Source organism: Penaeus chinensis, chromosome 22, assembly GCF_019202785.1.
Source record: "Penaeus chinensis breed Huanghai No. 1 chromosome 22, ASM1920278v2, whole genome shotgun sequence".
NCBI classification, from domain to species: Eukaryota; Metazoa; Arthropoda; class Malacostraca; order Decapoda; family Penaeidae; genus Penaeus; species Penaeus chinensis.
Genome location: NC_061840.1, coordinates 25733480 through 25745979, shown reverse-complemented (window position 1 = coordinate 25745979; position 12500 = coordinate 25733480). Strand labels below are relative to the sequence as shown.

General features: G+C 48.3%; 1 protein-coding gene across 1 annotated transcript in view; it reads right to left on the bottom strand.

The window, feature by feature from the left end:
- The window catches only part of LOC125036868, an 89686-nt gene that overhangs the window by 51514 nt on the left and 25672 nt on the right, over positions 1–12500 (bottom strand). The window contains exon 2 of the mRNA XM_047629775.1: positions 10165–12500. This exon is cut by the window's right edge and continues 1069 nt beyond it. Within this exon, the coding sequence (XP_047485731.1) occupies positions 10165–12500 (2336 nt within the window). The remainder of the gene's footprint in view (positions 1–10164) is intronic.

Genomic DNA, 12500 nt, shown 5'->3' with positions numbered 1-12500 from the left:
CTTTTTATCTTTCTATATGTATCTATCTATCTTTCTTTCTTTCTTTCTTTCTTTCTTTCTTTCTTTCTTTCTGTCTGTCTCTCTCGGAGTTTTATCTTCAATCTTCCATTTTCATTTTTAGCTTTTGTTATTTCGCTTCATTTAATTCAAATTACTTCACTTTATTTATTCAAATAATCAAGTATTTACCTAACTATTTACTTATCAGTAAACAAATAAACAACATAAATAATAGATGGAATGACACGAAAATCCTTCAGAAATATGACAAAACACTACAAACAGCAACAACAACAGCAACAACGACAACGACGCCATACCCCCCCCCCCCCCCCCATCAGGTCCCTGCGATCAGTGGCCAATACCGACAGCGGGCTTACTTGCGTCAATGTCGGGAAAGACCCTGTATTTAACCTTCCCCCGATCTCATCCCTCTCCCCTTCTTCTCTCCCCTTCCCTATTCCCTTTCTCCTCCACTTCTCTCCCCTTCCTATTCCCTTTCTCTTTCACTTCTCTCCCACTTCTCTATTCTCTTTCTCTTCCAATTCTTTCCCCTCCCTATTCCCTTTCTCTTTCACTTCTCTTCCACTTCTCTATTCTCTTTCTCTTCCAATTCTTTCCCCTCCCTATTCCCTTTCTCTTTCACTTCTCTTCCACTTCTCTATTCTCTTTCTCTTCCAATTCTTTCCCCTCCCTATTCCCTTTCTCTTTCACTTCTCTTCCACTTCTCTATTCTCTTTCTCTTCCAATTCTTTCCCCTCCCTATTCCCCTTCTCTTCCACTTCTCTATTCTCTTTCTCTTTCACTTCTCTCCCCTTCCTTCTTCCCTCTCGCTTTCTCACTTTTCTCCCCTTCCCTATTCCCTTTCTCCTCTTCCCCATCCCTTCCTCCTCCCTCTTCTCCCCTTCCCCTTTCCCTTCCCCATTCCCTCCTCCTTCCTCTTCGCTGTTTCCCCCTTCCCCTCCCCCTCCTCCTCCCTCTTCTCCCCATCCCCATACCCCCCCCCCCTACATACACAACAGTCTCTATCAAAGTTATCTTAAAGTGAAGCGGTTGGCGCCATGCACGTCAAACACCGCATGTCTCTTGATGATTGAAACTGGCACATGCATGACACTGTGCTCGCTACGGTGTCATGAGCGTGGCGTCGTAACTATAGCAACGTGTTACCCTTAATAAATGACCTAAGTTCATTGATAATTCGTCTCAGGTCAAAATACGCGCAAATAAATTTTTAAAAAAGGTACATGCACATACAGAGGCCTTTCTAAAACAAAACAAAATAAAATAAATAATCCAGTTCTCATTCTTAAATCACACGCAGATAATAACAATAATAATTTTTTAAAAACATACACAGAAGCCGTTCAAAATCAAAACAAAACAAAACGAAACAAATAAATGAATAAATAAAAGAGACGTAAATAAATATGACTCGAACGCCGGCTTCCCCCCCCCCCCCTGCCCCTCGCCGCCCAACGCAGGTGTGTCCAGTGTCTGGAAATAATGCATCTCCATTCTATACCGGTTAAGGCTTTGCAATAATGAATGGATAGCTGAGCCAGCTGACCCTATCTGGGTTCACAGTTTATTACGTAGGTTGCAGGTGATATGTGTGTATATATATATATATATATATATATATATATATATATATACATATATATATATACATATATACATATATACATATATACATATATACATATATACATATATACATATATACATATATACATATATACATATATACATATATACATATATACATATATATATATATATATATATATATATATAGTGTGTGTGTGTGTGTGTGTGTGTGTGTGTGTGTGTGTGTGTGTGTGTGTGTGTGTGTATTCATAATGTTGATATCAAACGCTCTTGCTTATTAAGAATTTCACTTTTGCATAATCGCGCCCATCCTCTATGCAAATACGAATTCCTTAACAAAAATAAAAATAAAAAAGGATGAGAAATAGTACTACTAATTAACGAAGAAGAAGAAGAAGAAGAAGAAGAAGAAGAAGAAGAAGAAGAAGAAGAAGAAGAAGAAAAGTTCCCTCCCGCCAGCTCAAGGTCCACAGTCCTTCCAGCAACCCTCGACGTTCGCCATTAGCATTCATGAGCGCCGGCAGACAGAGTTGCTCCTCATCGCCCAAATATTCAAAGTGTCAGGAGCGTCAGCAGTTCCTGACACTGCCGGCTGTCAACTCAGCTTCTCCTCCTGCGTCACGCAATAATTTCCCTCGCAGGCGTTACGCAACAGACTTGGCACAAACCAGCGAGAGAGGAATTCCAAACGACCCAGGCTGGTATTCATGACGTGGAAACATCAAGCCAAGCCACTCCAAAACAAAACACAGCAAGCTTGAAATAAACCAACGGCAGGACTTAATTATCACAAAGAAATACCGCTCTACTGACACCCGTCCCCCATCGCCGGACCAATAACGCATGCGAACGCTGTAAATGTAAATTACATACGACACGAATACGCTCCCATGAAAATCTACGGATCATTGTCGCCGCGTTTCACTTATTCAAATCTAACTTCCCGCCGGTATCTGTCAAACAGCGAAAAAAAAGAGATACAGACCTTGCACCAGATAGCATATTCAACAGTCAGGAGAAGGCCTTTCGTTCAATTTAACGAAAAATCACAAATAGAAGCTTGTCTTTAAGAAATTATTCGTATTTTTCATATCACGGATGTAACGTCATTTACACGTTTTTTGACATTTAATACCAACTGCAAATCCTAAATCATTGTTCCTCAGATTTATCCCCTTTTGTCCAGTACCCTTGACATATAACCATACATACATACAGAGTCCCCCCAATGATTGATTTGTTGCCACGGAAATCCCCGGATGAGAGGCGAAATTCCCTCCGCCTTTCCAACTCTCCCACATTCGCTTCTCTCACCTCCCTATTCGCTTTCCCTCATTCCTCTCTATTCTCTTTCTCTTTCACTTCTCTTCCCTTTCCCTCATTCCTCTCTATTCTCTTTCTCTTTCACTTCTCCCCCTTTCCCTCATTCCTCTCTATTCTCTTTCTCTTTCACTTCTCTCCCCTTCCTCATTCCTTTTCTCGATCTCACTTCTCTCCCCTCCCTATTCCCTTTCCATCATTCTTCTCTATTCTCTATCTCTTTCACTTCTCTCCCCTTCCTTATTCCCCTTCTCTTCCACTTCTCGACACTCTATCATTCTGACATTCCGACTTTTCGACTTTCCGACGCTCCGACTTTCCGATTTTCCGACATTCCGACTTTCCAGTATTCCGACATTCCAACTCTCCGACAATCTGATTTTCCGACACTCCGACTTCCCGACATTCCCCTCGAAAGGAGAGTTTCGCCGTCCGCCGCCGCGCCGTGAGAGCCTGGAAGGGACCGACGCACAGAGCCACGTCGGGAAGCATGCGTGAGTAATGATGACATGCCAGCGTGACTTGGCACTGCCGGTCGGGAGTTGTATGTATGGCAGGCTGGCACTTACCCCCAGGGCCTGTATTCCTTTCTCGGTCTCTGTCTCTTTGTCTCCGTCACTCGTCTCTTTCTCTCTCCTTTTCTTTTCTTTCTCTTTCTCTCTTTCTCACACTCTCTCTCTGTTTGTCTGTGTCTCATCTCTGTCTGTCTGTCTGTCTGTCTGTCTGTGTCTCTGTCTCTCTCTCTTCTGCCTGTCTGTCTCTTTCTCTCTCTCCCTCTGACTGTCTGTCTATCTGTCTGTCTGTCTGTCTCCCTCCCTCCGTCTCTCCATCCCCGACAGACGACATTCCCATGCCTCTGCCTACCAGGTGGGGCTTGCCAGGTGGGTGTCATGACCTCCCTACCTCGCTACCACCTGCCGCCACTACCTGCCAGGATCTTGGCGAGCTAGGTTTTTTCTTTTTCCCCTTGTTTTTTTTCTTCCTCCCCCCCTCCAACCCGACCCCCACGTATCCACGGATAAATCTACGGGTGGATCCGTGGATAAATCCTATTCCTCTACGGAGATGAAAAGCTCTCTTTATCCCTGACGCCATCACCTTTTATAATCGCGTGACACAGCTTGCGGGCGGCGGTGACCTTGCAGAAATAGAGCGAGGTGGTGGTGGGGAGGGGGAAGGGGAGGGAAGGGGAGAGGGAGAAGGGGAAGGGAAAGGGGAGAATAGTGAAGGAAGGGGAGTGCTGTAGGTGCAGGGGGTACGGGTAAGGGCAAGGGGAGGGGAGGGGAAAGGAGTGGCAAGGGAGGGAGGGAGGGAGGGAGGGAGGGAGGGAGGGAGGGAGGGAGGGGAGGGGAGGGAGGGGAGGGGAGGGGAGGGGAGGGGAGGGGAGGGGAGGGGAGGGTAGGGGAGGGAAGGGAAGGGAAGGGAAGGGGTGAGGAGGGGAGGGAGGGGAATGGAGGATTTGAGCTTTCGGGGACGTGAAGTGTGTGGAGGAGGGGAGGGAAGCGAGCCGACTGGATGAGGTTGACACGTCTCAAACAAGAGCCTCGAGGCACACATGGCACAGTGCCAGGTCTTTTCCTCGTGATCTTATCTGCACGCACTCTCTGTCATCTTTCTTCAATCCCATTATTTGCTCTGTCTTAGCGATCTCTTTCGGGGAAATTGATCAAAAGGGGGGGGGGGGGCGAATGGCTGCCGTTTTTGGTGCTATCTGTCGTCGTCTATTTGTAGTTTGTGGGCGGTCGTGTCCTGACTATTGAGATCATGTTCACTTTATCCGTAATGTGTGAAGGTGTCTGTCTGTCTGTCTGTCTGTCTGTCTGTCTGTCTGTCTGTCTGTCTGTCTGTCTGTCTGTCTGTCTGTCTGTCTGTCTGTCTGTCTGTCTGTCTGTCTGTCTGTCTATCTGTCTGTCTGACTGTCTGACTGTCTGTCTGTCTGTCTGTCTGTCTATCTGTTTGTCTGTCTCGTTCTCACTGTGCGTGTTTGAGTGTATGTGAAGAGTGAAAGAGAAAAGAAAAAGAGGAGGAAGCGGTGGGAATGAGAGGGAGGGAGTGAGGGAGTGAGGGAGTGAGGGAGTGAGAGAGTGAGGGAGGGAGGGAGGGAGAGAAGAGACAGACAGACAGACAGACAGGCAGACAGAGCGCAAGCGAAAAGGGAAGTCTCGTAAGAGAGAGGGACCCGAAATCATTACTTCCCCCAAAAATATATACCCTCAACAAGACCCCACATCTTACACACACCAAAAAAAACACACATACACACACAAAACAAAAAGAAAAAAGAAAAGAAAAAAAGAAAGAAAGAAAGAAAGAAACTCGACACACGCGCCAATAAATCCATAAGACCCCGCGGCACAATCCAACGAAAACAGGAGACGAAACAAAACAAAAGAAGGGGCATTATGCGCCGAGATCTCGAGCCACAGGTGCGCACCCACATGCAAGTGGCAAGCGAATGTAGAGTGGTGCCAAGGTCGGCCGAGCGCAGTGTTTACCATTTGCACCTGAAGAAAATTAAAGGGAAGGAGATAAAGGAGAGAGAATATAAATAAGAATGGAGGGAAGGGAGACTGAATATATATAAGATTGGAGAGAAGGGAAAGGGAATATAAATAAGAATGGAGAGAAGGGAGAGAGAATATAAATACGAATGGAGGGAAGGGAGACTGAATATAAATAACACTGGAGAGAAGGGAGAGAGAATATAAATAAGAATGAAAGGAAGGGAGACTGAATATATATAAGATTGGAGAGAAGGGAGAAAGAATATAAATACGAATGGAGAGATGGGAGACTGAATATAAATAACACTGGAGAGAAGGGAGAGAGAATATAAATAAGAATGAAAGGAAGGGAGACTGAATATATATAAGATTGGAGAGAAGGGAGAGGGAATATAAATAAGAATGGAGGGAAGGGAGACTATATATATAAAAAAATGGAGGGAACGTGGGATAATGCGAATGAGAAGGGAGAAAGCGTATAAATAAGAATGAGGAGATATGTAAAAATAAACATGGAGGGAAGGGAGACAGAATCTATAAGATTAGAACGAAGGTGGAAGGCATGTAGGTAAAAATGTGGGGAATGGAGAAGAGATATAAAAATAAACATGAAAGGAAGGGAGATAACGAATAAATGAGAATGGAGGGAAGGGAGAGGGAGTACAAAAAAAGAAAAGAGGGAAAGGAGACTGAATATATAACTAAACTTAGAGTGAAAGTGGAAGGCATATAAGTGAATAAAGATAAAAAATAAACACAGAAGGAAGGAAGATACACAAACGGATATGAGAATAAAGGGAAAGGGAGAAGACATAAATAAGAATGGAAGAAATTGAGGTGTAAAAAGATGGAAGGAAGAGAGGCTGAATATAAGATAGGAGGGGGGGGGGGGGAGGTGGAAAAATGAGAATGAGGAAAAGGAAGAAGACGTATAAAGCGAGAATGATATATAAAAACAAACATGTACGGGAAGCGAGAAAAAACTATAAATAGGAATGGAGGGAAGGGAGACTGAATATAAAAGTCGTATAAATGAGAATATACATATATATATATATATAAAAACGGTAGGAAGTGAATGTGTGACGAGACCGTAATGTGAATACCCGAATTTTAGTCGTACTACGCCATGCCCCACATTTCTGGGCAGTTATGCCGGCTGAGGAGGAATTTAAATGTAAAGATAATAATCTAAATTAATCAAAATGTACTCTCAGTGCCTTTTCTCTTAACAAAATATTCACAAGGATATCGCATAATATTCGAATGTGGAGAGAAAGAGCGAGAGAGAGAAGAGAGAGAGAGAAAGAGAGAAGAGAGAGACAGAGAGAGAAGAGACAGAGAGAGAAGAGACAGAGAGAGAAGAGAGAAAGAGAAGAGACAAAGCAAGAGAGAAAGATAAAGAGAAGAGAAAGAAAGAGAAGAGAACAGAGAGAAAGCAAAACAAAACAAAACAAAAGAGACAGAGAAACACAGAGAGAAAGCAAAGCAAAGCAAATCAAAACAAAACAAAACAAAAAAAGACAGAGAAACACAGAATGACATCCACAAAGAAAGGCAGCACACGCGCAAAAATGCTTTCACTCCCCCCTCCCCTCCCAAGCACCTCCCCAGCACCCCCCCCCCCCCCCTCATTCAAGCCCCGCGATGCCCCAAGGGTTTATTTCTCCATCGCCTCAGGACATCTGCCGGCGACGTGGAGGGAGTGGGGGGGGGGGGGAAGGGGTTGCCAAAGGGCGCCATATCCCCCATCTCCGCCGCCTTTACTCCGTTAACCTTTGCGCATTGGCCTCAGGATGTAGGATCTCCAGAAAAGGTGTTTTAAGGGAATTTTAAGGTTCCTTTGAGGGCATCTTAAGGTAGTTTTAGGATTATTTCGAGGGAATTTTAAAGATATCTTAAGGTTATTTCTCAGGTAATTTTAAGGGTACCTTCAGGTTCATTTCAGGTAACTTTGAGGGTATTTTAAGGGAATTTCACACTAAGAAAAACGCTCGAAGGATTTGGATCAAAGAGGATCCGGAGGGAGATTCAAGGGTTGAAAGTGAAGATCGAATATGACTGAATGAAAAGAGCATAAATAAGTACATAAATAAACGGTCGTGTTAGGATAACACGTCACTGAGATCCAAAGGTCACGAAGAGGCAACGAAAAGGGAAAAAAAAGAAAAAGAAAGAAAAAATATATAATAAAATACTAATAATAATGGTAACATAAACAGGGCTGAAACAAAACAAAAAAAATCACGACTTGTGTTCCGAAAGATTTCCTCGCGTTTATCCTGGGCGGTCGCTCTTTCTGTTGACAAGTGACGTCATTATTCCCGGGAAAAAAAACTATTTTTGCAACCAAACACATCCACTTTAACCTGTACGCTTCGGGAATCTGCATCAAACATGAAAAAAACACATAAATAATAATAATAAAACTATTATACACGTCGTATAAGAACAACTATAAAACCTTGCTTAGAATTTAAAAAAACGTAACTAAACTTATTAGCCGAACGTCAAGCAGATGCATTCAACCCTCAAGCTACCACAAGACACGAAATTATTTTCCCCCTTTCATCTTTTATTTTATTTTTTTTTTTTTTTACTTCCCGTCTCCTTTTATTTGGCTCGTTAAGCAAATCCATTAACCAGTAGCCGCGGCCCTCCACCTTAATTCCCTTGAAGCATTTTCCTCATAACCGTAACCAGGGGAGCGGGAGAGGGGAGAGGGGGGGGAGGGGGGAGAGGGGGGGGCACGACCGTCGTAAAAGGCCGATGACCGCAATACCGCCGCCATGTTACCAGCGCCGCCATGCGAACACCGACCATCGCTGACTAATGCTAATGCTGATACTAACTCTGACTCTATACCTATACCGACTCGTGCTGACTAATACTAACACTAACACGAATACTAAATCTGACTCTATACTTATACCGACTCGTGCTGACTAATACTAATACTAACACGAATACTAACACTGACTCTATACTTATACTGACTCGCGCTGACTTATGCTAACACTGACTATCTACTTCTACGGACTCTTTACTGACTAATACTAACACATACACGAATACTAACACTGACTCGTGCTTGACTACTGCAAACACTCGCTCGAATACCAACACTGACTATATACTTACACTGACTCGTGCTAACTAAAACCGAATAAGCACTGACTAACAAGTATGTCAAGGCTAATCCTGACAAATACTGACTAGCACTAACCAACACTGAATAACACTGACCACAGGCTAGCTGGTCCTGTCTACGCCCTACGCCACAGTATACTGCTAACCTGTCGTCGCTTTTGATCGTTGATGCGAGAATAAGATTTTGAAAAGCAAAGAGGGAGAAGGTTCTTTCGTAAATATTCACTGCGGTAATAGACTAATGAGAGTGAGGAAGGAAGGAAGGAAGAGAGGGAAGGAGGAGGGAGGCAGGGAAAGAGGGAAGGAGGAAGGGAGGAAGGGAAAGAGGGAAGGAGGAGGGAGAAAGGGAAAGAGGGAAGGATGAGGGAAGAAGGGAAAGAGGGAAGGATGAGGGAGGAAGGGCGAGAGGGAAGGAGGAGGGAGGAAGGGAAAGAGGGAAGGATGAGGGAAGAAGGGAGAGAGGGAAGGAGGAGGGAGAAAGGGAAAGAGGGACTGAGGAGGGAGGAAGGGAGAGAGGGAAGGAGGAGGGAGGCAGGGAAAGAGGGAAGGAGGAGGGAGGCAGGGAAAGAAGGAAGGAGGAGGGAGGAAAGGAAAGAGGGAAGGATGAGGGAGGAAGGGAAAGAGGGAAGGAGGAAGGAAGGGAAAGAGGGAAGGAGGAAGGAAGGGGAAGAGGGAAGGAGGAAGGAAGGGAAAGAGGGAAGGAGGAGGAAGTAAGGAAGAGAGGGAAGGGGGAGCTAGGAAGGAAGAGAGGGAAGGCGGAGGGAGAAAGGGAAAGAGGGAGAGAAGCGTTTGAGACAAGAACGAAGGTAGGAAAGGAGTAGAAGGCAGGGGAAAAAAGAAGAGAAAGAAGAGAAGAAAAAAAGAAGGGAGAAAGGGAGAGAAGAAGGGAGAGAGAGAAACAAGAAGGGAGAAAGGAAGAAGGGGGTGGTAGGAGGGGGGGGGGGACGGGCGAACGCTTCGGGGGGCGGCCAGCTAATTCAGCGAACGTTGCGCCGTCCACCGCGGGCCCCCGGTAATGAACGTTTTACTCGGACCACGTGGCTCGTAAACTGCTTTCATCAAGATAAAGCTAAACGTCACGCATGGGCGGGAGGCAATTCCAGGGAATAAAATAAGACTTGCTTGGAAGGGAGTTATGGGAGGCGAGCGGACGCTCCTGGAATTTATGAACTAGTCACCGTAGACATCGCCAGGCGCTGGGCTTTAAGGCATATGTGTATACGAATATGTAGATGTATGCATATATGCATGTATATATGTAAGTTTGATGTATACATGTACACACACACACACACACAATATATATATATATATATATATATATATATATATATATATACATATATATGTGTTCAATATATATATATAAATATAAATACATATATATATATGTGTTCAATATATATATATATATATATTTAGACATAGACAGACATACGCACACGTATACATACACGTACACGTGTACACACACACACACACACACACACACACACACACACACACACACACACACACACACACACACACACACACACACACACACACACACTGTCCGCAATTTCCCCCCCCTTACCTGCCAGAGCTCCGGGCGTGGCGGTGGGCGTGGCGGCGGGCGTGGCGGCGGGCGTGGCGGCGGGCGTGTCCCAGGCGATGGCCCTGACGCTGGGGCGGGCCGGCGTGCGCTTTCTGCCGTGTCGCGCCAGGTGCGGGAGAGCGTGTGGGGCCTGAGCGTGCCCGGCCTGGTGTTCTTCTTCGCCCCGAGTGCCAGCGGGCCCTAGGCCGGCCTCGGGCACTTCCCTGAGAGAGGCGACGCTATCTCGAGGGCAGAGGGGCTCGTGGAGGAGCCCCTCGGTCGGCCTCCCCGTCGGCCTCCCGAGCGAGTGCCACGTGCGAGCGCTCCTCTGCTCCAGCCGCCCGTTCGAGGCCCCCCACGTGGACGAGGCGTCGCGCGTCTCGCACGCACCAAACGCTTTCTTAAAAGGCAGATGTGGAATGTTTCTCATGTCGCCGGCTGCCGCTTCGCCGAGCCCCTCCATGGACGGTTCACCCTGTAGCACAGCATCCGGACCCTGAGGGGGCGCCTTGGCACCCGCGGCGTCGTGGCACTGGGGCCAAGACGTGACGTCATCGCACAGGGTGTCAACATAGAAATGGTCAATGGATTCTGCCTTGGACTGCCTTCGGCCATCCGCGTGGTCCGGCCGGGGGAGCGAGTCCACGGACCCCCCTTGGTGGGAATCCAGCGCGGGGGGCGGGGACCCCTCCTTGGAGGCGCAGGCTCGCAGCACATCAACGAGCTTGGGCTGGTTCCCCAGGGGCAGCCGCAGCACGGGGAATTGGCCTGCGTCGAAACTTCTAAATCTGTTTCTGAAAGCCTTCATTCCTCCGTCACTTGTCCCTGAGTCGGCGACGCGGCCCAGAGCACTCTGTCTCCGCGGCAGCGTCGTGGATTGGTTGAGGCACTTGTGGCTGAACAATAACGCACTGGGGGAACCGGACAAGGTGTCTGGCCTGTAGCTTCCGCCTGACTCTGAGAATCCGCGAGAGTCTTTACTAAACATGGCTCCCGTTTTGACCGCTTTCCTGGGCTCGTTAGGCCGTGAGCGAACATCGTACACTGAAGAGCCGGCCCCTATGGCGTCCTGCCCCCCCTCCTGGCACGGACTCCGCGAGGGGGGGTCGGGGACTCTGTCACCAGGGGCTGGCATCACGTCTTCCGTCGAGGCACCTTCAGATGTCTCGCCATGGTATCCTGGCGACGATAACCAACTGTCTATCCCGCGGGAATTGCTATCGGTAGTAGTGTCGTTATCTACTTTATCACAGAACGTGGATGTGTTATCGCCTGCGCCTCTGCATTCCGCCGTATTTCTCGTATCAGCTGGGTGAGCACCTTGGAGAGGGGGCGGGGAGCATCCCCCATAGCTGGCAGTCCCAGGCGCCCTCTCGCCCTCCCCTTCGCCCGCGTCACTGTCCCCGCAGCCATAGTAGCGGCCCTCGTCCCTCGCGGCCTCGATGATGGTGAAATCCTCCACGTGATTTTGGAGTCCAAACTTGACCTCCACCACAGCCCTGCCCGGGGCGCCTTCCGCCTCGCGCTCCGCCCTCTGGCCCTTCCGCGGCGGCAGAGGCGGGGCGTCGCCTGCGGAATTCAGTTCCTGTTCGGGTCTAGTCCGTCTGCTCGCGTGCGCGTCCGTCACGAAGGTGTAGGAGGGCGAACTCGGGCCTCCCTCGCCCGCAGGAGCATCCTCGCTTCTTCTCGTTCCTGAGGGCGTCTTCTTTCTCCTTCCTGGCGCTCGCGAATAGTTCCTCCTGTCGTCGTAGATGTTGAAGTGGCGGGCCACGCCCTCTTCCTCCAGCGCCTTCTGGTTGGGCCTCTCCGCCATCTGCTCAGCCCGGGGCGCGATGCTGACGTAGTCGCCGCCGCCGTTCTGCGAGAACTTGTCTCTGGACGACGAGCGCGAGCCTTTGCTCCTGTGCCTGTGGGACGGCGTGGCACTGCCGGGCGAGTGCCTGTGCCCCCCGCCATTGCCCTCGCTGCTGTACACCGTGACCTTCTGCTCCTCCCCGATGCACGACACGGCCGCGATGTGCATCTCGGGCCGCATGTACACGGACGACACCTTGCTCGTCACGTCCGGCCACTGGATCAGGTCCTGCTCGCCGTCCCAGAAGCAGGAGTTCTCGCACACGGACGCCGTCGTGTTCGTCCTCGCGGAGGATCTCTTCTTGGCGTCGCCCTGCGTGTCCGCCGCGCAGTTCGAGTGGAACCAAACGTTTCTCCGCATCTGCACGCTCTCCACGTTGGCGTTGACCGCGTCGAAGTTGTCCAGCGTCGCGTCCGACACCTGGTTCATCCGGATCACGACCTGCGACACCTGGCTGTTGGGCACACCTGGCTGCTCGTAC